This window comes from Pituophis catenifer, unplaced genomic scaffold (assembly GCF_029215685.1).
Source record: "Pituophis catenifer annectens isolate HBS135680 unplaced genomic scaffold, rPitCat1.0.hap2 SCAF_1, whole genome shotgun sequence".
NCBI classification, from domain to species: domain Eukaryota; kingdom Metazoa; phylum Chordata; class Lepidosauria; order Squamata; family Colubridae; genus Pituophis; species Pituophis catenifer.
In genome coordinates, this window is record NW_027256881.1 from 241651036 (window position 1) to 241678098 (window position 27063).

General features: G+C 38.4%; 1 protein-coding gene across 1 annotated transcript in view; it reads right to left on the reverse strand.

Moving 5' to 3' along the window:
• Positions 1-1526: 1526 nt before the first annotated feature.
• ANO9 (anoctamin 9) overlaps positions 1527-27063 on the reverse strand; it is a 39010-nt gene continuing 13473 nt past the window's right edge. Inside the window, exons 7-24 of the mRNA XM_070934970.1 lie at positions 26939-27021; positions 26238-26372; positions 24618-24714; positions 22324-22384; positions 21533-21615; positions 18945-19049; positions 17195-17359; positions 17080-17116; positions 16620-16731; positions 16243-16300; positions 15629-15726; positions 13412-13566; positions 12761-12913; positions 11214-11361; positions 8560-8667; positions 8055-8148; positions 5634-5746; positions 1527-1609 (exon numbers count right to left, since the gene is read on the reverse strand). Coding sequence (XP_070791071.1) covers positions 1582-1609; positions 5634-5746; positions 8055-8148; positions 8560-8667; positions 11214-11361; positions 12761-12913; positions 13412-13566; positions 15629-15726; positions 16243-16300; positions 16620-16731; positions 17080-17116; positions 17195-17359; positions 18945-19049; positions 21533-21615; positions 22324-22384; positions 24618-24714; positions 26238-26372; positions 26939-27021 — 1833 coding nt within the window. The 3' untranslated portion in view covers positions 1527-1581. The remainder of the gene's footprint in view (positions 1610-5633; positions 5747-8054; positions 8149-8559; positions 8668-11213; positions 11362-12760; positions 12914-13411; positions 13567-15628; positions 15727-16242; positions 16301-16619; positions 16732-17079; positions 17117-17194; positions 17360-18944; positions 19050-21532; positions 21616-22323; positions 22385-24617; positions 24715-26237; positions 26373-26938; positions 27022-27063) is intronic.

A 27063-nucleotide genomic window follows, 5' to 3' on the forward strand; every position in this document is an offset into this window, starting at 1 on the left:
CATGGCAATAAGGCCAGGTGCTTATTTCAGAGTTCAAAAAAATATAAGACAGGATCTTATTTTTGGGAAACATGGTAGCAGAATATTACTTACATATTGACTTCAAGTTTTATTTATTTGTTTTGTTCATCTATAGGCTACAGATTAAATGTATACTAAATTAATTCAAATTTAAGTGCATAAATAAACAATACAAAATTTCAGGTACCCTTTGGTTTTTAGCATTATTAGACACCTGATTGGAAGGAAAACATAAAGGCATAAAAATCAAAATCAATTCAGCAACTGGAGCTCATCTTCAGTTCAATACATCACCCAGATGCCAACAAGCTACATTCCTAATAAATCCTCTTTTTTATATGTATTAATTTTACCAAGGTTCTTATCTTTGCTGGACCCAGCATTTTTGTAAACTTATCTTTCTGGGATAAACAGGATTCTCTAAATTGATTGAATTAATTCATTTTTGTATCAATATACATTACTTCTGGATTAGGCAGAATGCTCTTTATATATTAGATTCCAGAATCACTTGAATGCAGAATCTCTAATAACCCAACACAAAAGAACTTGAATACAAGCATCTCCTCAACAGCTTATTGGAATATGGGAACAACGTATGCATTAGATCTCAATAAAGCTGGGCATTTTTAGTGGCAAATTGGATTACTCTTAAAAACTGATATAGAAGAAACCTGTTCTTATATATATCAAAATGGCATGCAAAGGTTGGGAAAATAACCTAGAAATGACAAGCACAGTAAAGACAAGAGAGATTTTGAAGGGTTTCTCTATTAGCTCTCCTAAATATAGAGAGCTGTTTCAGATTATTTGTAAAGAGGGGATATTGACTGTACTACACATTGGGGTATTTGGCTAAGGAGTCTGTTAGGCAAGCAACATATGTTTACCCTAATCAAGGTTTATCAGCAAATGAAGAAGAACAATACATATATATGATGATGTATATATACAGTATGATGGCAAGTATGTATGTATAAAGGAATGACTTTATATTTATGGACAATGTACTCACATTACACCATGGTGGCAGGACTGTACATTTTATTTGTGTATTGGTGCATAGAATATATTAATAAAAATTATTTAAAAAAAAAGAAGAAGAAGAAGAAGAATACAAGGTCCTGATATTCTACATGAAGTGAGAGACTGTTTAGGGATTTCCTATAGTACCGGATTATCAGTCTGAGTTAACGAGGTAAACAGCATGTCTGAGTAGATGTTAGCTTGACAACAAAGGTCACAAATGATTTACTGACTGTAACTTCTTACAGAAGAATATGGGAACATTTGAAAATGCTTCTGGCCTTCGGCAATGCTGTATTACACTGACCATGATATGTCATCTGGTAATTGTTTCCTTCAGTTGGTCTAATTTTTCCTAAAAACACTGACATTTCAAAGCAGTTGTACCATCCAAAGCTATTTTGGTGACAAAGTATAAAGTCCAAGAACAGTGCAAATGATAGACCAGGGATGGCTGCAGATTTCTGCTGGCATCTTCAAAGCTTGTAGCACCATTTCACTCAGCACTTCCTGTGATAGGTCCATCATGTTTTACTATATTTCTGTGGAATCATCCATTGCTCTGAAATACAGAAAAATAGTTTTTATAATTTCAGTTGCATTCAGCAGCCTTTGAATTATACTGTATATAATTCAATGAAACAATTAGACTTTAAGACGTGTGGTCTTGCTTACACTGATATAGGAAATCGTAGGACACACCTGTGTATATATGAGTTGTGTTAATTCATATGCTCATGTATGAGTTTATTATATACTAGAAAACCTATGATCCCATGGATCATTGTTTCAGAGATATTTTCTTACCAGATTCTTCAACATCTTCAATAATGGCAGAGCTGCTAATGTATTGAAAAAGTTCTTTAAAATGTAGCAATAACAATAGCAATAGGACTTAATACTGCTCCATATTGCTTTACAGCACCCTGTGAATGGTTTACAGAGTCGGCATGCTGCCCCCAAAAATCTGGGTCCTCATTTTATCAATCTCAGAAGGATGGACGGCTGAGTAACCTTGAGCCCCATCAGGATGGAATTCCTGGCAGTGGGCAGAGTTTGCCTGAAATTCTGCATTCTAACCACTGTGCCACCAGATAGGGAGATATTTAGAGATATGTCTGCTTTGAAAATAGCTCATGTTGAACTGGATAGCACAGTCAAACACTACAGGAGTTGTCTATGGAGATTCTTAATCATTCAGGGGATGGTTGTCCCAAGGGTGCTGTTTTTTTTTAAGAGGCAACTGGACTTTCTAGTTTTTCTTTAAAGACGTTTTGCTTCTCATCCAAGAAGTTTTTTGAGAGCTGAAGAACCTTCTTGGATGAGAAGCAAAATGTCTTCAAAGAAAAACCAGAAAATCCAGTTGCCTCTTGAGGAAAAAAAAGCACCTTTGGGACCATAGGAGTTGGTTCACCATAGTTCAATACAGGACATATTTTATACTATATTGCATTATGTCATAAGATGTTTTATTTAATTTGGCAAATTTTAATTCCATGGGATTCATAGATCCTGGATTTTGGACACATACCTCAAGTTAGCCCATTTTGGGATTCCTTATTCAAAAATGGTCACCCTACAATGTACCACTTCAACCTGTTAAAGGTTACACATAGACAAACAGGAGTTTTTGTAGTATAGGTTATCCTCAACTTACAACAGTTCGTTTAGTGACCATTCAAAGTTACAATGGCACTGAAAAAAGTGACTTATGACTGTTTTCACACTTACAACCATTGCAACATCCCCATGCTTACGTGATCAAAATTCAGACACTTGGCAACTGACCCATAATTATGAAAGTTGCAGTATCCTGGGATCATGTGATCAGTTTTGGAGATCATCTGACAAGCAAAGTCATTGGGGAAGCCACATTCATTTAATAAATATGTTACTAACTTAACAACTACGGTGATTCACTTAACAACTGTGGCAAAAAAGGTCATAAAATGGGACAAAATTTTCATTTAGCTACAGAAATTTTAGGCTCAATTATTGTCATAAGTCGAGGACTCTCTATATAGAGAGAGAGGGAGAGGGAGAGAAAGAAAGAGAGAGATCTGTTAAAACCTGCAGCCCATCCTACCACCATGCGAGACAACTATTTATTTCTGAACTAAATACAGAGCTAGTAATTAAAATTAATTGCAATGTTAAATAAAGTATTCCAGTTATATCATTCATTTATTCCCATCTGTATATACCAATCACTTTTTACATAAACAAATTCATGTGTGTACATATACAATCTCCACCTCTATCACAATCAGCAAAAGAGAAAAAACACAGGATGGGAATGAGGAAACAGGGAAGGGGTGGGAGGTGAACCCTGGATGGAAATGAGATAAGAGGAAGAGGTAACAAGGCAGGAAAAGGGTTAACCAGGCAAACAGACCTCCCAAGCAATAGCTAATCATTTAGCTGATCTTCAAAGACATCCGGGTTTTGATGCTATGTAGTCTACACTCAACTTTACCTCTAGTGACTATCTCTTATTCATTTTTTGTATTCGAATTTTGCTATTCTTTCCAGAGTATACAACACAACAAGAGCCTGGTAGTACAGTGAACTAAAGCACTGTTATTAACATCTGCTGCTTGCAATTACTGCAAGTTCAAATCTCACCAGGCTCAAGGTTGACTCAGCCTTCCATCCTTTCAAAGGTAGGTGAAATGAGGACCCAGATTGTGGGGGCAATAAGCTGACTTTGTATAAATATACAAAAGTATGAAGGCTATTGCTTAACGCATTGTAAGCCGCCCTGAGTCTCCGGAGAAGGGCGGCATATAAATTAAAGCAAACACACACACACACACACACACACACACACACACACAATGTTCAATCTCCTCCTCCTCCTCCTCCTCCTCCTCCTCCTCCTCCTCCTCCTCCTCCTCCTCATGGCTTTCTGCTTTTAAGCAGGCCCTCCCTTTCTATTTGATAAATAAAAGTGGTGAAGACATGAAGGAACTACTGTCACTTGGACTCTCCTGCCAACAATCTGCTGGTCAAATTAATAATTACCTTTGATAAAGAGACAGAGCTGCAGTTACTGATGGCATTTCTGAGATGGGAGGCTTGCTGAGAGTGTACTGATGTTATTGAAAACATTATGATACTTGACGAATGTATCTTGTCTTTTTATGTACACTGAGAGCATATGCACCAAAGACAAATTCCTTATGTGTTCAATCACACTTGGCCAATAAAGAATTCTATTCTGTTCTGTTCTGTTCTGTTCTGTTCTGTTCTGTTCTATTCTATTCTATTCTATTCTATTCTATTCTATTCTATTCTATTCTATTCTATTCTATTCTATTCTCGTTGGTTAGTAAGATAAAACACTTTCAATCTGGTTTCCATAATAACAATGAATAGACACCAGATTCTATTCTATTTAAAAAAACAACTAAGTCTGCTTCCTCATCTCTATTACTCAAACTGGTACTTCTTTGGTTCCACTCAATGCTCTGTTCAATTTTGCAAAACAGAACAGACAATAATCAAAAACTGAAGTGCATACAGCCCTTGAAAACCTTTTGGAAATCTCTCGGAAGCTTTCCAAATTCATCCCAAACAGATTTAAAATGTAAGAATCGTGGATTTTTTTTTTAATAATAACCAGGGTGTAAACATCTTCACTGATTTGCATTCTAATTAAGTCTAAACAAAATCATGATTTATTTTTACGCAGCCCATATGTTTTTGGATTGTAGCTTCCAAGATTCTATTCAATGGTCAGGTAGAGCTCTCAGCTCGGGAAAAAAAATGTAAACTCCTGATCTAAAAAGCAAGTGGTGATTTTAATCCTACAAGTGGTTGCTCATTCTTCATGTTATGTAAACTCAAAAGTATCCATGAACAGCACGACTAGTTAGTGCCCTAGTCCCAGTCAGTCTTTACAAATGAAACAAACACATCCATAAATGTACGTGGATGCAACTGATTTGATTCACAGAAGAGCGAGGAAGTTATTTAAAGTGGGTTTTCAGGGTTCAATCTATTGAATCTTATATTGTATTTCCAGGATTGTACCCAGGAGGCTTCCAACCATACGAAAAAGCTCTAAAACAAATTGAGCAGAGGTAATGATCTCAAAGGTGTGAGAGTTCATCCCAGAATAAGAATGAAAATAGACTCCAGCCTGGGTTTGACTGTATTTGAAAATCGAGACAGGACTGGCTAAGTGAGAAGTTTGTTAAGTGAATTTTGCCCCATTTTATGGCTTCTCTTGCCATCGTTGCTAAGTGAATCTGGCTTAACCCATTGACTTTGTTTGTCAGAAGGTCACAAAAGGGGATCATGTGACCCTGGGGCACTGCAACAGTCATAAGTATGAACCAATTACCATGCATCTGGATGTAAATCACATGACCATGGGGATCTGCGATGGTCATAAGTGTGAAAAATTGTCATGTCACTTTTTCAGAGCCATTGTAACTTTGAACGGTCATTAAGCAAACGGTTGTAAGTCGAGGACTATACACTGTATACATTTGGAAAAGATGAATGTCCCCAATTGTCAAGTGGCAACCTTGGTGTTCAATGCTATGTTTCTGAGAGTTTTGTTCTTGATAAACACTTACCTGAGTTTTAGTTTTAGTTTCTTGCGTTTTTCGTTCAGTTGCTCATTTTTAACACTTCTGGGTTCATCAGGTAACAACCATGCCGCAATTAGTTTAACGCATAGAGCCACATGCTGGAAAATTATCAGAGAATTATCATATTATTCCTTCAGGCACACAACTGCTTTATCTTCTCAGCAATATTTAATCGTCAAGAAAACTGCTCTTCTAAACTACTTGGAACATGGATTAATTTAATTATTACAGCATATCAGTTCAGAATTATAATAGCATTATAAATCAACCATCATATAGAAATCATCATTGATCATCCAGATGCAATGGTCAAAAAACCCTCTTTGTGCCAACTCTGATTTAACGGTGAGTTTAGAGTTTATCAAACAAGTCATAGTGGTTTAATTTGCACATAAAGCCTAAACCCAAACTTTAGAAATCATACATCAAGCCAAATTAATAATCCATACATTATGGATTAGCATAAAATGTAAATCCAACTAAGATAAGGTGATGTCTTCTGAATCTTGGAAATGGCATTCAAGGTATGAAATAAAGTATTTTCTATTGATAACTGGAAAGGGAGTTCTAACAATGCTCATATCCTAGGACAAAACATAATTTTATCTCTAATCCTAAATAGATCTGGCCTCTCAAATACCTGGCAGATAACAAGGGATTTCTATTTGCAAACAGATTTGGAGCTTTGTGGGAGGCACCGCAAAAATTCTGACATCATCAGCTTCTTTAAAACAGAATATTTTCACTGGTCAGTTTCTCTGGTCAAGCGGCTAGATTCCATCCTGATTTATTTGCTGAGGTATAAAGTCCTAGTTTCTGAGGATAATTTTCTCTCGCTATGGAACTGTTAAAAGGCAGGTGTTCAACTGCTATGGAATTGTGAAAAGGCAAGGTTTCAACTAATATTTCAACTTGCATTGGTTGCCGGTTGCCCTCCGGGTGAGATTCAAGGTGCTGGTGTTAACCTATAAAGCCCTTCATGGCTTAGGTCCAGGCTATTTGTCAGACCACCTACAACCAGCGTCAACTTCCCATCACCCGGTACGCTCTCACAGAGAGGGCCTACTCAGGGTGCCATTGGGTAGACAATGTTGGCTGGCGACCCCCAGGGGTAGAGCCTTCTCTGTGAGCGCCCCCACCCTTTGGAATCAACTTCCCTTGGGGCTCCGGTTGGCCCCTGACCTTCGTACCTTCCGCCGTGAACTGAAAACCTAGCTATTTATGTCCCCCAGTCTGGACTGATGGGGTAGTATATTTTAATTTTTTAAAACACTTTTTTGATATTTTTTATGTATATTGTTGTTTTTAACAGTCGCTTGGTCGATTGTCATTGTGAGCCGCCCTGAGTTCTTGGAGATAGGGCGGCATACAAATTTTATAAAATAAAAAATAAAATAAAATAAAATAAATAAATAAATATGTTTATGATGGAGTAACTGATCTGGATTTCAATCACATTTTTGCTGAAGGAGACAAAAGGTCTTAATGTGATACGTCCTGCTGAACTAATGAAGCATCCAGTAAAACTATAGTCCAGGGGGGTCAAACTCTATTTCATTGAGGGCCACATCAGGGTTGTGTTTGACCTCAGGGGCCAGGTGGGTGTGGCCAAGCTGGGTGTGGCCAGCTAGACATCACTCGTGTCAGGGGCACCCCTCCCAGGCTCCATTTTTGGCTGTGACGGCCTCCTGCAGTGCTCTGCCTGTGAAAATGGACCTCGTGGCCCTCCTGACCTCCATTTTTGCTGGCAGAGTGCTGCAGGAGGCCGTCACAGCCAAAAATGGAGCTCAGGAGGGCCTCATATGGCAGAGTTCATTCATTTTCATTGACAGAGGTACCGTGGGCCAGTCCTTCATTGTTTCCAGGGCAGCACCCCAGGCCAGATCTATGCACCCCGCGGGTCGGATCCGGCCCACGGGCCTTGAATTTGACACCCCTGCTATAGACCATTAAGGCAAGCTGCATTGGCTCTGGACGTTCACCCTGGAAGCCATATGCCAAAAACAGTTAAGAAGACCACAGTCCCTAGTCCACAGCTTGGATGCAGATGCTGATGCCCTTTTCCCACCCCACTCTTGTTTGCTCTCTATCATGCTCCACTCTCACTCTTACACACAATCCATTCTACTTTTCTTTCACATGCACAAAGGAAGACAGCACAATGCCTGTGAAGGAAGGGATGCTTTTTCAGATAAAGAAATGTGGTGGAGCTTGAGGAGAGGCTATCAGGGCGGGGGGCAGCCTTACAGACAAAAGTCGCTTTTTGGCAGAAGGTTTTGTACATCTGTCTTCAACAGGGTTCTTCAGGGGTTATGCATGCTCATAAATAGTTTCCCCGAAACTACCTCTGTAGGTTTTGCTGTCTGCACACGACTATCTCCATGCTTTTGCAATCCAAACACTTACTTCAAATACAAATAGAAAGGCAACACGTGCAGCAAAAATGTGCCAAAACTTAACAGAATGACTGTAATCATCACTGTTCCGGTAGTCTGGGTACCTGTAGAAAGTGGATAGAAACAGGTAAACTTCTCCATTTATTTATTTTTCCCACTTTCCCAAGTTTCCCTCACATACTTTTTCTCTGCTTTAAAATGACTATTCTTGCTTCAATACACAAAGGCTCTTAGAATGCCAATGCAAAGTTTGTTCTAATATTGTTTATTTTAATGTAATTTATTGTTTAACTTCTAAACAGCATAGTCAGGCAAAACAGAAGCAGCATAAAATAAATCCTAGTATGTGTATATAGGTAAAACCAGTTTTGGTACAAATCAGTCTTGTCATTAGAGTGCTGAACACAAATGATAGAAAAGGAGGAGGCCTACATCCAAAAACATTGTCTGGCCTGCTGTGTACTTTCTGTTTTGAATTGGAGGGCACAGGAACATTGATAGTCATTAGCCAATACCTGCAGTGGGTTATCTTATTCCCCATTGGGTCCGTCAGATTCACAGTATTCTCGAAGTGCTGGACGTTGAAAACTGAAAGGCTGTGGTTGATATAACCTGTCAAACAGCTAGGGAAGCACAACAAAGCACAAACGATCAGTATGCAATACTTCAGTTCTGCAGGTTGTAAAACACTTAATTTTGGACCAGAAGAGATTTTTATTTAGTCATCCTCTCACCCCCTTTGGTTCATTCTAACATTCAAGGTAACCTAACAACAATAAAAAAATAGAAAGTCACAAGATAAATTTAATACAATTAAAATCAAACTGTCGTTTAAATAACAAATAACATGGTGAATCATGCAGCTATTAAAAGGGAAGGAGCAAGAGAGCTTGGTGTTATGGGATAACATCTCACTCTCAAAATCTAATGGCCTCCTTCAGCAGTTTATGTTGATATTACAATAAACAGAAGACAACATAGAATATTGGGGGAGACCATAAATCAGTGACCTAGCTGTTGAACAATTCTTGTAGTGCCACCTTCTGGGCATGTCTCAAGAGGAAGGATTGGATCCAATGCAAAACAATGGCCCCATGACCCAACTCTGCCAGAAGGCCCTGAAGCATACCATGGTTGACAGTATCAAAGTTGCTGAGAGTTCCAGGAGATGGAGATATTAGTACTCCTTCACATCTACCTAAGTGATATACCAAGGTGACCAAAGCATATCCCAGATGTAACTCTGATTGAAATTAACCCAGAATCACTTTCTCAATCATTTATCAGATTCCAAAATGGAATATTTGATACTGGGCTATAATTAGAAGGGACTTCTGGGTCAAGAAACAACTTTGTCAGTAAAGGTCTTATAGTTGTTTCCTTTAAAAGCGGCAGGAACTAATCCCAAGGAGATGATAGCTAGATAGCTAGTTAGCTAGATAGATGATAGATAGATAGATAGATAGATAGATAGATAGATAGATAGATAGATAGATTTGACAACCAGGAAACGAAAAGCTTGACCAAATAAGTGCTGGTTCTCATCTCTCCTCATACACTAGTCCATATCCAGCGGTGAAATGCTACTGGTTTGCACCAAACCAGTATTTCCGACGATCAGCTGTGCCATGCGGTTTAAAATCGCTAGAAAATAGGAAATCCTGCTTTCCAGTGAATCTAAATTGCGCAGCTGTTCCCCCCCTCGCTGTTCTACTTACCTTCCCAAGTGTCCTTTTTCCACGCGAAGCGTGCGTTTGATGCATACTGCGCATGCGTGGGCACAGTGTGCATTTGGTGTGCATTGTGCATACACGTGCAGCATACATTTGGTGTGCACTGTGCCTGCACACATACAGAGTGTGCATTTGGCACGCACCACGCATGCATGGGCAGCAAACTGGTGGCAAACCAGGGAAGATTTCACCACTGTCCATACCCTCAGGTCCAAGCTGTAAATAATCTATATGAACCTGACAAGTAGCAGCCAAGACAACCTACTACTAACTGTCCCAATACTGGAGTCCAAATTGAGTCAAACCTAATAAACTCTGACTGCTAAGAATGAAGAAAAAGTGATCCATTGAACCTCTCTTATAGTTCCACCTCACTCTGCATCATTAAAGGGGAGATTCTGCACATTATCAAACAGCTTCATCACTCTGTTCTGTGCAGAACAGAGGCTGAAAAATAAGTCCTCTTTGCTGCACCCACTGCCATGGAATGAGATTTCAAATGATCCTGAAAGAAGGTCCCATTCCATATCCAGTCCCATTCATCACAATATATACTTACTCATTATCTTAATTCTTTTGAAGTTCCTATTAGCAACATTGATAGACATGCCATGCTTCAGATTTCCAACTGCAAATTACAGTTACTTGCTTAATACAATAATCTGCCCTAATATTGTAATTTCATTATTACATGAAATATGAAAGAAAATATTTCATGTATATGCATTTGGATTAAGTTAGAAAGTGCTTAAAAGTCACTGGTTCTTTGATGGTCGAACATGGGAGATATTTTTCCTCAGTGCAATACATGTACATGTACTATGATAAACGAGGGCCACCAATAAAGGGCCAATATTGGATTTATTTTTTGTGAGGAAGAGTCAGAGATATTCTGTCACACATATTTTACAAAATGTGGCCAGTCTAAAAAGCTATTTAATTTCCTTTTCTGTGGTTTTCAAGCATTGCTCTATTTGGCTAATTCTATTTTTTCCCCCTTCATTTTAATCTATCTACTTTTTTACTCCTCTCCATAACCATACACCAAGGCCACAGGCACATGACACTCTCAGCTATTCAACTACATTTTAGATTGCTTAGTAGTGGGAACCTAACCTTTGTAGTTCAACATATCATGTGAATCAAGCCACTGAACTGAGTTATTTACAATTATTTACCATAGATAAATATGTCATCCAAACAGGGAAGAGAAGCCACATGGTCCACTACAAATACAAGCTCACTAATTCTTACCACCCATGTTTTTGGAACCCAGTTATAGTCCTATGATGATAACAGTGAGGATTAACTGTATCTTTTATCCTACTAGCCTTAAGCTTAGAGGAAAACTATGAACAATATATCTATTTAAATAAAGAACCAATTAACAATATGTTATATTTAACAGCCATGTTAGAATTTCAGAGAATACTAACTCAATGCCATTATTGTTCGTCTGCTTGCATGGACTGAATGTATATTGGTACACCAGCATGGGGATGAAATCTGAGGTGATGGCAATAACTAGGCCATTGCCAATAACAGAGAGTATACCAATTGTTTCTAGGATGTAGTACCAGATACCTGTAAAGGGAATGAAAAACAAAAGAGATACTGTCTTAGTCAATATGTGGAAGAAAGAGAATTTACCCTAACTGTAATGAATCATTACCCCTGCCCCTCATAGGGAAGAATAGTCTTTTTCCTGCAAACTACTTTGAATAGAGCATTATTTGTCAAAAATGTAGAATATAAATGAACTATAGGCTTAATCAATTGGAGTAACAAGGATTTTCTTCTGTCTTAGCCACTTTCTGCAGAGAGTGTTTTAACAATTGAGAGTGTTTTAACAAATTGCATCACTGTTTGGTTTGGTGGCAGCAGTGCCTCAGGTAGAAAGTCCATACAGAGAGTGGTAAAGACAGCCAAGAAGATTATAGGATGCTCACTTCCTGTAATTCAGGATACTGCTTATAAGCGCTGTGTGCTTTGAGCTCAAAGCATTGTTAGAGACCCTACACACCCATCAATGATGGTCTGTTTCTGTTGCTCTCTTCTGGAAGGAGGTTTCGAAGTATTTTTAGGAGGACTACCAGATTCTGTAACAGCTTTGTTCCCTATGCCATTTGTCTGGTAAACTCGCAAGATTCGTTTTTCTCGCCATGTACATGTATACATCCAAACTAGACTGTGTTGTTTCTCTGGGTCATATAATATATGTGGGTATATGCATAATTTTGTATTTATTTATTTATTTTGTCATGTTTATGTAGTATATATTGGAGGTGGTGACCCTTTGAGAGCTGTATGCAATGAAATTTCATTTTAATGTATAACAATTAATGTACATTCAAAGTGACAATAAAGTTATTCTATCTATGTATCTATGTATCTATCCATGTACCTATGTATGTGTGTATGTATGTATGTATGTGTGTGTGTGTATGTATGTATGTATGTATGTATGTATGTATCTATCTATCTATCTATCTATCTATCTATCTATCTATCTATTTATCTATCTCTGAGAGAAAAGCAATATGGAACAATGTGGTGACGTGTGTTATTTAGAGCATTGTTATTTCTCAACCTTGGCAATTTTAACATGCTAGCTGGGAAATTCTGGGTGTTGAAGTTGAAAAGTTTGGGAAACACTGATTTAGAGAGAAAACTGGGAATGTTGCCTTCCTCATTTTCATTCTCCAAATAGCATCTATTTGGATCTTCTTGCTGTGGCCAAAGCTAGCTAGATCTTGACTTGGGAGGCTGTCCTTCAATGGTTTTAGTCATAAGGCTTGAGTTGATGTATTGCTTTGGACCTCAAAGACCATCAAAGCATTTGACTCATTCCAAAATTTTATCCCCTTGTTTAAAAGCAGCTGCATCAAAAGAATATCTTATCACAGTAAAATTGATGTTTTGAAGGCATGAAACAGGCCTACCGAATGTACTGGGGGAGAAATCTCTTTGATCTGCATCTTACCAATGGTGTTAGCTTTCTTGGGCACCATTCGCTTCTGCAGTTTCACCATTTTGATAGCATCCAACCGAATCTCAAAAAGGTTACTGATAAAGGCCAGTAATGGTGCAAGGGGGAAAGCAGCCACAAAAACAGTGGTGAAGCTGTACTGGATCACTAAGGATATAAAAAAGAGGTTGAAAAGAGGCAGAAAATTAAACAACACGAACTTTTGATTACTAAATTTGTTGGGCCAAAAAGGATATATGCATATTCTACTCCAAGAGCTTGCATGCAATAAGGGTACATTGATGTCTATTCCTTTTCCAAGGAAAACATCTGTCATTAAAAGAACCTTACAGGAGCTCTAGTTCAGAATGCTTGAGTTTTATGAGTAACAATGCAATACCTTAACTGTACTGGGCATATACAAGTTGGATTCAAGATGTTAACATTATCACTGTGATCAAGAATATTTCTTTCAAAGCATTGGTGATAAGAACTGAAAGCAATCAATACAACAATACAGCTATAGTATTTCATTCTCATGTTCCTCAAAACTATCGTGTAGCTTTGACTGACAAAACAGCCAGCATTCTAACCTTTGTTTGCCCCCCATAGCATGTTGCTGAGTCTTATAATGTTCTGTGAGCTTTTCCACTGAGCTTCACTTACTCATCTCCATGTATTCATCAAACAAGGTGAAGACATTGACTTCATTGAGCTGATAGTTCCACAACCATTCCTCCTTGCATGGGTCCTGGGATGTCTGCTCCACATTAATCCTTTGGGGCTTTCTGCACAGCAGGCGGCACTTATAGGTTAGAGAACTGAAGGGGCAAACATATAATATTAAGGAAAGTAGTATTCAAAAGAAGACATCTGTCAATTGTTAACTGAATATCCACTCTTGAGGTCAACAACAGACATAATCCACCCACCCTGCAACTTGATGACTTCCCCAAATGGGAAACCCACAATTCCCATTTTCCCAAATTCTCAGCTAATCAGGTTGCCTTTCTTTTTCAATTTTTTTTGATAATTATATATTTTTTTTCATAAAGGCTAGAATATCTGTACTCTGAATACTTCATAAATCACTCTCCAAATAGCCATTTGAATGTTCCTGCAAAGAAAACAGTTATTCATAGGCTTGATTCACACTGGAGGCAACACTTCTGTTCCCTTGGTATTTCTTTAAATTTACATAGCCACCCATCTCACCTGACTCTGAATGGCTCACACATTAAACAGCAAAATCAAACGCATATGAATAAAATTTAAAACAATTAACTGTAGGCATTAAAAATATCAATAGAATAGGGTCTTTTAGGTCAGGGATGGAGTCCTTGGTGCTCTCTGAGCTTGCTTTTTCAGTGTGATGTTACTTAGTTGGGTAACGAAATGTCTGCAAGAAAACAACCACACCAGGGTGGGTTGTACTTACCTTTACTACTGGTTCACAATGGGGCCATGTGCTCTTCTGCGCATGCGCAGAAGCTCCCTGATGACATCAGGGTCAGTGGGCGGAGCCTCCCGCCGGTTTTACTACCGGTTCTTGTGAACCGGTCTGAACCAGGGGCCCACCACTGAATCACACTCAGAGAGCACAAAGGACTTCATTGGAGAAAAAAAGTTCATGAAAAGGTCAGCCAACAGCTCACAGACAATACAGCTATCTTGAAGGGTCTCCATGCTTACAGGATACTGATGGTGCTCTTAGATTGACCCAATCTAATCTCAGGAAGGATGATGTTCCAGGGGGTGGATGCCACCTCACAAAAGTTCTCTTCCTGAGTCCCATCAGTTGAAACTCTTGTAGACGGGACCCATAACATGCTCATCTGTATAATGTAGGAACTCTTGGAAAACAACTAGCTATGTTCCATTTAAGAAGTGAGGCAATTTCTAAAAACTTGCTTCTCTATATATGATGAGGTGGGCAATTGCCAGATCCCAAACCACTTGCGGACATCAAAGTCCCAGAGAAATTTCAGTGGTCAACTAAATTTGACAACATATTTCCAATCAAACTTCACTGGAAGAATAAAGAAATCAAATTAAGTTAAGGGTTAAGTTTCAGAGAGGCTTAATGCACCTTTGCACTGCAAAGCAAATAAAAAACGGTGCCTGCTCTCCATAGTAATTATAATCTTGCAGAAAGCCGCCACTCTGTACATCATCATTATGTCACTGTGCTGCCCTCTGGCTGCTGACAAAAGCTTTTTTTTTTTTTAAAGTGCTGAAGCTGCCTGAAATATTTGTGATAGGATATCTGTAGTTTACCAGCTCAAGATGCTCTTAAATAGGATTCCCACAACGGGGCAAACTGTTATAACCATGTGTTTATGCCCTTAAGCACAGGCACGTGAATGAAGTCCTTGCCCTCACTCCCTACTTCAAAGTGCTTATATAGAGCTACTGTATGTGTGCACGGGAGAAGAATCACAATAGTAAAAAGAAAAAGCACAGAATGTTGTTATTCCAAAATCGCCAACTCCAAGAGAGCCTCCTTCATGTCATAGTTCTCCAACTACTTGATATAAAAATGCAGGCTGCATATCTCACAGGCAAGGACCCAGGTTGAAGAAAGTAATCCCATCACAGGATGTTGTATCCTAGATTTAGATGATTTAAGCATATGGGCTGCGTCACATCTTCCAAAAGAAGAGAGGTCCCACCCACATTCCTAGATATTGGCTCACCTGGAAGAACAAAACTCCTTCCTTGCCCTGAAGCCAAAGAAGAAGTATAATTTATCATTTCTTTTCCAAGAATTGAAATTGCCATTGCATGCGTGTGCAAATACACACACCCACACTAGTTTCACTTGAGCTGTAAGTGTACAATGATCTAGAAAAATAAAGAGGGAGCTGGATTTGATCTACTTACGGAAGCAAGTACTCCACAAGACTGCTGAGAGTTTGCTTTAATGTCATAATTACAAACATCTGAATGAAAAGGTCTGTAATGCAACCACTCGGATGACACTAGACAAAGAAAAAGGAATGTGTTGTAACTGAAGAGTGCTTCCAATGTCATTTTTTTTTTGTACTTTCACTCTGCAAAAGGCCTACGAGGAAAGAGCTAGAAAATGATACACGTCGGTACATTTCTTACATTTTTGTCCAGCTTTCCCTTTCAAGAGCTCAAGGTAGATACAAGGTCTTTCTTTTATCCATTTTATCTTCTCCCAAATCATCTGACCAAATATGACATTGAGAGAGTGATCAACTCAATTAGTTCTAAATGCATGATCGGAATTTGTCTTATGCATCTTGCATCCACGCCTACCCATTACCGTCATGAACACAACTTTTACGGAATGTTCAGAGTGCAAGTCAAAAGTTATAGTGAGATTTAAGCAACAGAATAATCTCCATCTAGAGCCAAGATTTAAACCATCCCAATATGCTAAGAGATTAATGAAAAGAGATGAATGAGAAATTAATTTAATAGGAGATCAAGACAGGAATGGAAAAGGGGATTGTAGTAAGGTAGCTTACTTCTTCCAATCTCCATTTGCCAGCCACACGTACATAAGATCCTGGATGGCCATTAATCCTAATAAGGAAGTGAGATTAAAATATAAATTGTTCCCAATCCTAATGATAGGTTTGATAATCATCATATACAGAATGATATATTAAAAAATTCCAACAGTGTTTAAAAAACAGTATTTCAAACATCAAAAACAAGAGTCAGATCTTCAAAGGACATGGATAAATGAAGAATTGAGGGTAGGAATCCTATAGTTTCAGAATGTGGCTAAGTTTTCAATAATATGGCAAAGTTGTTAATAAAACTTAGATCTTGAATGTCAGCTCTAATGCCTGCAGTTGTCCAATATCTAGCTCTCCCAAGTTCACTACTTACTGTTTACCTCCCTAAGAAGAAAGCAACGTAGATCAGAGAAGAGAAATAGGTGAAGAACTGGAAGGTGAAGACTTTAATGGTATAGCTTTTCTCTCGCTCACTGAATGATCTTGGCCTCTCTGGAAAAAAAAGCACAAAACTATAGTCAGTTGTAGCCCTTGGAACATTTGATCTTATCTCATGCATGCCTTACTCAGTTTCAAGAAAGTATTTTTCATGCAGCATTGAACATCTCTGTAGTGAGTTTTCACTCATCCCCTACAGAAATCTTCAACTATCAAGTTGTTTTCCAGTTGTATTGAGATATAATTTGCCTCATGCTTCATGATTGCCCATGCTATCTTGAGCTGCCAGAAGTTACAGCCCAAGACAGCTGGACAGCATAAATGAAAACAGGCTGCTCTACAGTCACTCAGTACATATATATTTCAAATAGAAGGATGAATGTACAATTGGATGCTTCTTACCTAATTCACAGAGAAAGTGTGCAATATATTTGTTCACCTGCAATAGAAATATAAATTATACAAGTGCAGAGTGCCTGAAAAACAGACAGCTACAAAACAAGTAGCAAATGTGTACCTTGGTCATAATGATGATGCTCAAGTAGTGCATCACTGCACCTGTCAGGACTGCCACCGTAGTGGCTTTCTCTTGAAGGAATTTTGAATTGGACTGAGTAAAGATTACTGTCACCACAATCCGGTAGATGACCAAGGCATGGGCAATCCCAATCAGCACACATATCTAAAAAGAGATAAGAAAGTACTGATAGCACCAAAAAGGAAAAATGAAAACATCAGAAGAACAGAAATCAGGTGATCCATCAGTTTCAGGTAATCATGATGATCTAAAGACATGGGTTGTGACCTATGTTGATTAAATAATAAAGTTATTAGTTTTGAAAGTACCATAAACTCTAAATGTTTAGCTGCTGACTAATTCATACTACCTCTCTGAAAAATCTGCTTGTTGTTTTTGTTTTATAGGAAGATGGAACAGAAGATGGCTGGCTAATCTTTTTTCTCTACTACTTCTTATCTGTAGAAAGTTCTGCTAAGCTTAGATTTTGGAAATAATCTTATAAAAATAAAATTTTCAAATTTCTCTTTTTGGAAAAGTTGTCCTGCTGCATTGTGAAACAGTGTAAATAATCTGCTGATTTGTGACAAATTTCAGCTCCATCTGGAAGGGAAGATCTAGGTTTTATTTTCATAAAAACCTCCAATATTTGAAATTTCTTGGGGAGTATCACAATGGCCAGAATTATTTTATCCCTACTTTACTAGCTCCTAAATGGGATCTGAATGTGTATCCAAGTTTTGTAAGAGCAGCACAAAGTCCCTTTAGGAATCCTTCAGAATACAAATTTTGCCTAAAGTGGACCATCTTTAAAAGAACATCTCAGTTTTGGCAACTGTAGACTGATGATGACGCTATGTGATCTGTGGCAATGCTCAATCCCTCATGCATCTACGGATTCAAAGTTTAAGATGATTGCTGTGCCAGGACAGCTGAATGATAGGTTTAATTAATGGGGGCAAGAACTGGAATGTAGAAAAAACTTCCATTTCCTGTATCCATTTCTGTTTGAATATACAGTAAGCCTATGGGTTAGACAAAGTAGTACTGGCCAGAAAAATGAACTGAGGGTTTAAACTGCTGAAAGTGATACTGTCAGCTGTCCTTCCAGGAGATTATTGTGTCACCTACCTGGGTGTTTAGGTTTCTTTATTAGCATTTTAATAAAGGTATTATTAGCATTGTAGCATGGCATCCATATTTCCTTTTAAAGTATAGCAAACTTGCTTTCTATCACATATATTGAATGTGTGTATTATTTGTTTCCATAGTCTATTAAAAATCTTGACACTTCCCATTCCCTTAATAAATGCTTTATGCTTTGCCTGAATTACTTAAGTGATTCATATTTTCAGGTTTGCAAAAAAGTCCCATTGCAAAGGTAAAATTGTTTTCTCTCCCAAATTCAGGGAGTAGATCTTCACTCCACACAAATTCGGTGCCTAAACTTCTAGGCAACAATTGTATCTTATTCACATATCCCGGTGGTGTCCAGCTGGCATACTCTTTCACAATAAGAAGTGAAGACCAGGAAAAAAGATGTAATGCATGTGTTGCCTATTATCTAGGCAAATATAACATTGCTTATTTTTATTATTTAGAAATAAAGAAATCTTTTGAAATGTTTTTTCATTTATAGGAATCTCTTCTAATTATACTTCAAAGGTGTAGTATTTTTCTTATATATGTACCATTAATAAACATCCAAAGTAAATATGAAAAGTACATTAGGAAAACAGTATGCACGTACCATAATAAGAGCTAAAATAAGCACAATTATACTGCGGATATATGAATGCTGATACTCCTCAGAGGTATTTTCAGGGTTATTGATGAGCTCCAAAGCCACTTCCTCCTACAGAAAGAAGTATAGTGGTAATAGTAATCACACTTTTCTTAAACGCCTGAAGGCTTAAAATTCTGAGGTTATTAAAGTGAGAAGAGAATCTTTTCCTTTATTCCAATTTTATTTCATGATGGTCTCTTTTAGTCAGTGAGACTTGACTTTAAGAAAACCAGTGTTTGAATTGGGGCAATACTGTATTTCAGGGACAATTTCTGGATTAAAAAAAATGTATATAATCAGCAGCAACATACTAAATCATTAGTTTGCTATTTACTTTTGCCCTTCCCTAATTCTGCAATAAAAAAAAAAATCCATGGTGAAGTTAGGGGGGAGAGTTGTGGTGGCGCAGTGGTTAGAATGGAATATTGCAGGCTAATTCTGCTCACTGCCAGAAGTTCAATCCTGACAGGCTCAAGGTTGATTCAGCCTTCCATACTTCTGAGGACCCAAATTGGTGGAGGCAATATCCTGGCTCTGTAAACCTCTTAAAGAGTGCTGTAAAGCACTATGAAGAGGTATATAAGTCTAAATGCTATTGCTATTTCAGTTCACCTGCACTAATAAAAGCCACCAGTAGAATATTATGATTATATAGGACTAGCCTATGTAGCCTAAATTCTGACCTCTACTATATGTGAAAGCATATTAGCTATCTCTGTGAATTATCCTTAGAACCTAACAGAAGCAATCAAATAATTCAGCAATTGTAAAACTATTATAATCTCTATTTCATAGGAGATGGAGACCCACGTTAAATTTCCTCAAGTATATGCTGCCCTCATCCCAACCAACAAGATTAGAAATCTCTTTACCTAAGAGATTTTTTGGGTCATTTGCTCAGTTCTGTGATAAGCAAAAGTCTATTCTTTAGGGGTAACTGTGTGCAAAATACAGACATGAGACAACTGGGTTAAAATATGGAAAACATTTGCATTCAAAGACAGAAAGGGACAAAAAGCTGTTGGGCTGCAAAAAAAGTTCCCAGACTGATGAAACAAAAAAAGGCAAACACTTCCTATTTTTACACCTTTTCCTGGAAATGCCAGAGACAGATCTTTCGATATGCAAATAAGTGCTCTGCTTCTACTACTATCCTAATAGCCTCATAAATCAAGGATTGGACATGCAAAGTTATTTTATACAGTGTTACACAATTGTCCCAAATAAAAAATACTCTCTTTCAGAGGTCTGAGACTGTTTTATTTAGATGATAGGATACAGCCTAAAAGCAAGTGTGAGAAGTGTATGTGCCAACCTGTCTCTTTCACTTCAATTGCCAACATTCAAAATGGATCAATTCAGAGTTTAACTCACCACCACTTACTCTATCCTGACCAACTCTGCTGGAAGTTTGATTTAAGAATCATGATGTCTATATAAAAATCTTAACTGTGACAGAAAAATCACAAAATAAGGTTCTTGAAAGAACCTTTATAAGATGCTGGAGATGTATATGAGAAAATATAATGCCTAGTCAACAATTTATGAAATGAAAGGCACAGGCCTTCCTAAACTGAGCTGACTGTCAATTCAACAATTACCATTGTTACTCCTTGTTTCAATTCCTGGAATGGCAATCTGAGGACAAGAGAAAATTTCTAGGACTCTCAACTGGAACTACTGTTCAAGTGTAACAGAGCTCTTGTACTGATCTCTGCCTCACTACAAAATTGCTGAAGTTTCTGCCAACATTTTCAAGTGATATTAGTTTTAATATCAGGTGGCAGTCATCAATATAGCATACCAGATGGCACCCAGTGCAACCTGTTTACCAATTAGGGGGAAATGGTAAAATTTTATTTATTAGGCAAATACAATAAGATCTTTGTGATTTTGAATTGAATCTCTTTGAGCATTTGGAACATGTAAACATGGATCGTTTTAATTTAATTTCAGTTATTGGTGTTCAAAACATTGTATAAAGGGATTGGGGCCCTTTGCCTGAAAAATTGCTGACTCTTGGTCTAAGACACAAATAGAAATGTTAACTATTTATTTATTTATTTATTTATTTATTTATTTATTTATTTATTTATTTATTTATTTGCAATAAATGTCAGGTTAGACATCAACACCTGTCTAGTAGCTGTACTTGTACTAAAGCTATTACAGAAGAGGTTTTTCTTGCCACCAGAGATATTAAGAATGTTCTTACCAGTGGTGGGTTTCAAAAATTTTTACTACCGGTTCTGTGGGTGTGGCTTGGTGGGCGTGGCATGGCTTGGTGGACATGGCTTGGTGGGCATGGCAGGGGAAGGATACTGTAAAATCTCCATTCCCACCCCACTCCAAGGGATGGATACTGCAAAATCCCCATTTCCTCCCAATCAGCTGGGACTTGGGAGGCAGAGAATAGATGGAGGCAGGGCCAGTCAGAATTACTACCGGTTCTCTGAACTACTCAAAATTTCCACTACCGGTTCTCCAGAACTCATCAGAACCTGCTGAAACCCATCTCTGGTTCTTACATGCGAGAAAAGAACTAACCTTACCTCTTCTTCATCCCACTGATACATATTCCAGCGACTGACAATTTTAGCTCTGTGTCGCTTCCATAGCTCCAAAAATACAGTGGCTGTACATTAAGGACAAATAAGATAAAGAGGGAGGGAGGGAGAGACAGAGAGACAGCAAAAACACAATTTTCAATCTCTTCCATGAATCCTCCAGTATTCTGCATAGTACAGGGCAATTCATTTTATAAAATTCATAGAAGGCATTTAAGAGATACCACAACACTGTTTATAAAAGCTGTACCAAGATCTGTGCTTAATGCACAGTGGATTGCAAGCAAAATAGCCTAGTATGCTTCTTCAAGTTCCATGGAGTGCATTTAAAACAAAACAGTAGCTATTACTTTCAAAAAATATATTAGGATATATAAAAATAATGTTTCCTTTGAGTCAAGCCTGATGCCTAGTAATATCTTTGGTCGTATGGCCATACGGAAATGGCTTGCTATTCATATCCTCTGTCTTTAAAAGAAAAAAAAAACACATTAATCAATGTGACAGCCTTGGTATTTCCCAGTGGTCTCCTATCCAACTACTGGGCCATTGAGATCAGCCAAAGTATGCAGAAGATATATATTTCTAAGGGAATGTTAAGAATATAATGGAACATATACAAAGATTTGTTTCCCATAAGATATTCCATATTCTGTTAGCAGAATAAGAGATTAAAAATATTTTGGCAATGAAGAGGAGAAAGGATTGTCCTGTGGACAGAAAAGAGCTTATATTTAAACAGCATTCCTCATTAAACTAATCTTCCGCAAGCTTACCCCAGACGGTCATGAACATTGCAAACAGAACTGTCCCTTCATTGTCAACGACATGGGTGATCTAAATGGTTAAAAAAAAAAAAAGAGTCACTAGAGTTCTTTGGAAAACTGTGTGTGGCTTTTTTTCACAATGTTGCTTTTTGTCATTCTGCTTTCTTTTATCACATATGCTCCCTTTCCCCTGTGAACATGGATGGATGGGCCATTCAGCTGTGATACAGATCATAAAGACATCATAAATTCTTTTCTTATATTTAAGTGAAATGTAACTGGACATTGTGTTCATTATTTCTGCTTCTAGTTCCTGTAGCAGCGGAAAATTGATTCCTATTCATCTTCCCCATGGCACCTTTTTACATACATAGAATAGAAATGAGCTGGAAGGAACCTTGGAGGTCTTCTAGTCCAGCCCCTGCTCAGGTAGGAGAACCTATACCATTTCATGAATACATGAATACAAATATAATGTCACCTCCTTAGTCTTAATTTTTTCAGACTCACCACCCATGTTCCTTCAGCTTCTCTCTTTAGGGTATCTCAAATCCCTTCTAGCAGCTGCCTCATGTTCAGCTTGTGGTCAATGTCCACACCTAAGTCTCTCTCCAATATAGCATTTCAAAGCCACACATTCTCTGTCTTAAGATGTGTGCCCCACATTTTTCCTCTTTAAATACAAAATCTTACAATTCTCCCTTTTATACCTTGGATATTTTGATTTCTCAGACCAGTTTTTCAAACCGTCCAGTTTAGATTGAAATCTCATTCTCTTATTCTGAGTGTTAGCTTGACCTTCCAATTTTTTGTCATTCCCAACTATGATAATCAATGCCTTTAGCTAGGTCGTTAAATTGAAATGTTGAGTAATATTGGTAGTCCCAACATAACTGGCTATGTCTCCCCAATTCAAAGTAAAGTCCCTAATTTTGATTGTGTGAGTGTGTTAGCTAGCCAGTTGTGGATCCCCTGTGCTGACATGGCATCTAAATTACTCCTTGACAGTGGAATGTTAAGGTGGAACTGGTAGTGAGAATGCCATGTGGAAACTTGACAAAACTTTCCCTGAAACTGAGGTTGATTACATCCCTAGCAGTCAATTTATCCACTAAAGTGAAGTCTCTTATGATCTATTTTGGACAAAATAATGCTGATTTCTAGCAGTCATGTCATTATCTTCAAGATACTTTTGAAGGAGCATTTGAGGGTCAAGCTAAAGATTATACATTAAACTAAATCAAAACAGTTGTGGAACTATATGGTGTCAAATTAAGCAACTACCTCCTTTATACAGTGGTGAAATCCTCCACAGGCTGCCACCGGTTTGCTGCCCACGCATGTGCCATGTGTGCCAAAAGCATGGTGCGTGCGTGCATGCAGTGCATGCCAAAAGCATGCTGCACATGCATGTGCAGTACACACCAAATGCACGCTGTACACACTCGCATGCACAGTGCGTGCCAAATGCACACTGCATGCGGAAAAAGAAGGCTTAACAACATAAGTAGAACAGTGAGGGGGGGAACAGCTGTGCCGTGCAATTTAGATTCGCTAGAAAGCAGCATTTCCTGCTTTCTAGCAAATATAAATCATGCAGCACAGCTGATCGTTGGAAATACCGGTTCAGACAAACCAGTAGCTTTTTTTTTTACTACCGGTTCGCCCGAACTGGTGTGAACCGGTAGCATTTCATCCCTGCCTTTATAAATGTCTGTTTATTTATTCATTCTTTTATTCATTTTTCAAATTTATATAGTGCCCATCTGACAAATCAAATGACTCTTGATTTGACAAGAGAAACTGAACTCTCAGTTTAGCCATAAAATACTTAGAAGGCCAAAGTATGCTGATCAGGTGGGGAAAGATGCTGGGAGGCAAGCCGAGCTTTTGGAAAACAAAGGAAGTAACTCCAAGGGTTACTTCAACCCCCTATATTCATGGGAATCTGATTCTTTGTTCTTTCAAAATTCCATTGCCTTTTTAGTACTGCACCATTATCTGGTAGTTCTGCTCTGAGGGCCCCACTCACCTCAGTATTGAAGTTAAACTCAAAGGCTGATACCACTGGGACCATATTTCTCTCTCTCTCTCTCTCTCTCTCTTTGTAAGATGACCATATTTGCTTTTCTCTGGTCCCCCAGCTCTTCCCTAGTTCTCCTTGCTAGCAGATCAAAAGATACTCTTCTGCAGCCTCCACTGAGAAAGCATAACTACCTGTGGATATTCTGTTTCTTGGGCAGTAGAAGTACTAGAATCATAAGAGCACTACAAGAGATAAATGAGATATTTTATGTTCTTACCTTGGCATATGTGCAAGTGTCTGATAAAATCCAAAATGGGCACTTCTGGTCACAGAGTGGACACATGATGGTAGTGTTGGCCTCACAGATTTCTTTACTAAATCAGAGAGATAACAAAATTGGACATTAATTGTTTTATTATTCTTACAATTCAATAACAGAGCACAGCCAGAACAGTGCCTAAACAAGTTGACATTGGTTACCCTTGACTACAATGCTCATCTATTCCATCCCTGCAAAATTTCATAGATGGTGAGCAATTGCTCTACATGTAACATTTTTTGGAGACATAGTATGTCAATATTATGGCAGGAGTAATAAGTTATCATGGGGAGAAACAGACTCAGGCTCAACCCATCCAAGACCGAGTGGCTGTGGTTTCCGACGTCCCGATATAGTCAGTTGGTGCCATCACTGACTATTGGGGGTGAGTCGTTGGCCCCCATGGAGAGGGCTCGCAACTTGGGTGTCCTCCTGGACTCACAGCTGTCTTTAGAAGAGCACTTGACGGCTGTGGCCGGGAGGACTTTTTATCAGGTTCGCCTGATTCGCCAGTTGTATCCCTTTCTGGATTGGGACTCATTAAGTACAGTCACTCATGCCCTCGTCACTTCCCGCCTGGACTACTGCAATGCTCTCTACATGGGGCTCTCCTTGAGGAGCATCCAGAGGCTCCAGCTGGTCCAGAATGCGGCTGCGCGGGTGGTTATGGGAACGATGTGTCGCTCCCATGTGACCCCCCTCCTGCGTGAGCTGCACTGGCTCCCAGTGGTCTTTTGGGTGCGCTTCAAGGTTTTGGTCACCACCTTTAGAGCACTCCATGGCTTAGGACCAGGGTATCTACGAGACCACCTTCTGCCACCAGTAGCCTCTCACCAACCAGTACGCTCCCATAGAGAGGGGCTTCTCAGGGTGCCATCGGTCAAACAGTGTCGACTGGCGGCCCCCAGGGGGAGAGCCTTCTCTGTGGGGGCACCTGCCATCTGGAACGAGCTCCCCCCGGAGATATGGAGGATCCCGGATCTATGCGCTTTCTGACGTGCCCTCAAAACATTCCTTTTCCAGCAGACTGGCCTGGCCTAACTTCTCTTTTAAATTGCTTTTAAATTTTAAATTTGTCTTATAAATTGGGGTGTTTTAAATTTGTTTTCTGGGCCAAAGTATTTAATATGTTTTAAATGGTTTTTTAACGTTTGTACTATGTGTATTTTATTTTTTGGTTGTTCACCGCCCTGAGTCCTTCGGGAGTAGGGCGGTATATAAATTTAATAAATCATCATCATCATCATCATCATCATCATTCCTGGTCAGTTTGGATAAGTACCATTTAAGCATATTTATTGGCTTCCCTTAAGGAATTCCCTCTCCCAAAATAGTTCAGGGCTCACAATATGTTAAAAATCTAAAAGTCACTCATGCTATTATTAGAAACCATCTAAAACACAAAAACATCAGAAAATATAATAATGGTTGTAATTGTTCTCTTCTCCAGCCTCGTATGCCTATTAACTGCAGCAAGCAATGCAAAAATACCAAGAGAATTAAACATTCAAAGGTGGCCGCATTCTTCATCCTCATCATCAACCTGCCATGTTTTCACAAGCAAAAAGAGTAACTCACCTGATCTGACTGGAACTGAAGCTGATGGAGCCATAGATGAAAAGAATACAACCGGGCACAGCAGCTATTAATAGGATGCATGTATACCAGCCCAGCCAAGCATAATAAAGAGCAATTTTCTCCCCAAAATATATTCTGAAAAGGAAAGAGTATACCTTGAAAGAATTGTCCAAACAACATTGCTTATCTTGACATAAATCCTCTAGTTCTGGATCTGAAAGAACTGCCACTAAATGAAGATGTTTCCAAGCCAATACCTTATTTTACAAAAGCAGTCAATGGAAGCTAGACCCAGAGGCACAAAAAAGTAGCAGATTGCACTGAACATTAGTGAAATCCAGTGATTCAGTTTGCAAGTGCTGGATTATTAAAGTATGTTCAAAAATTGAGCAGCACCGGCAAGAGCTGTAGCAGGGTTTAATCTTCAGATCAGATCAGTGAAATATCAAAGAACCATCTCTTCTTCAAGAGAAGCAGATTATTAACCGAAGTACATGACATCATTTCAGTTTGTGACAGTATGATCTCAATTCAGAAACAAAAAAAAAGGAATACAATTTAAATCTTATTTAAATGTTCCCTTCCTTTAGATAAGAATATAGAACACAAAAGGCTACTTAAATTAACATGATGATGTTTTTATTACAGTAATTTCACATTTCAAAGCATCCTCATCAATGTCCAATTTCTCTGTCCCTTACCTGATTTCTTCAATTGGTTGCCTACAGAAGAGTGCTCTCCATTGAGCCCAATTCATTTTCAGAAATCTACCCAGATTTTCTCTCTAGATAAAATAATGCAATTAAACATGTTAAAACTGAAAGAT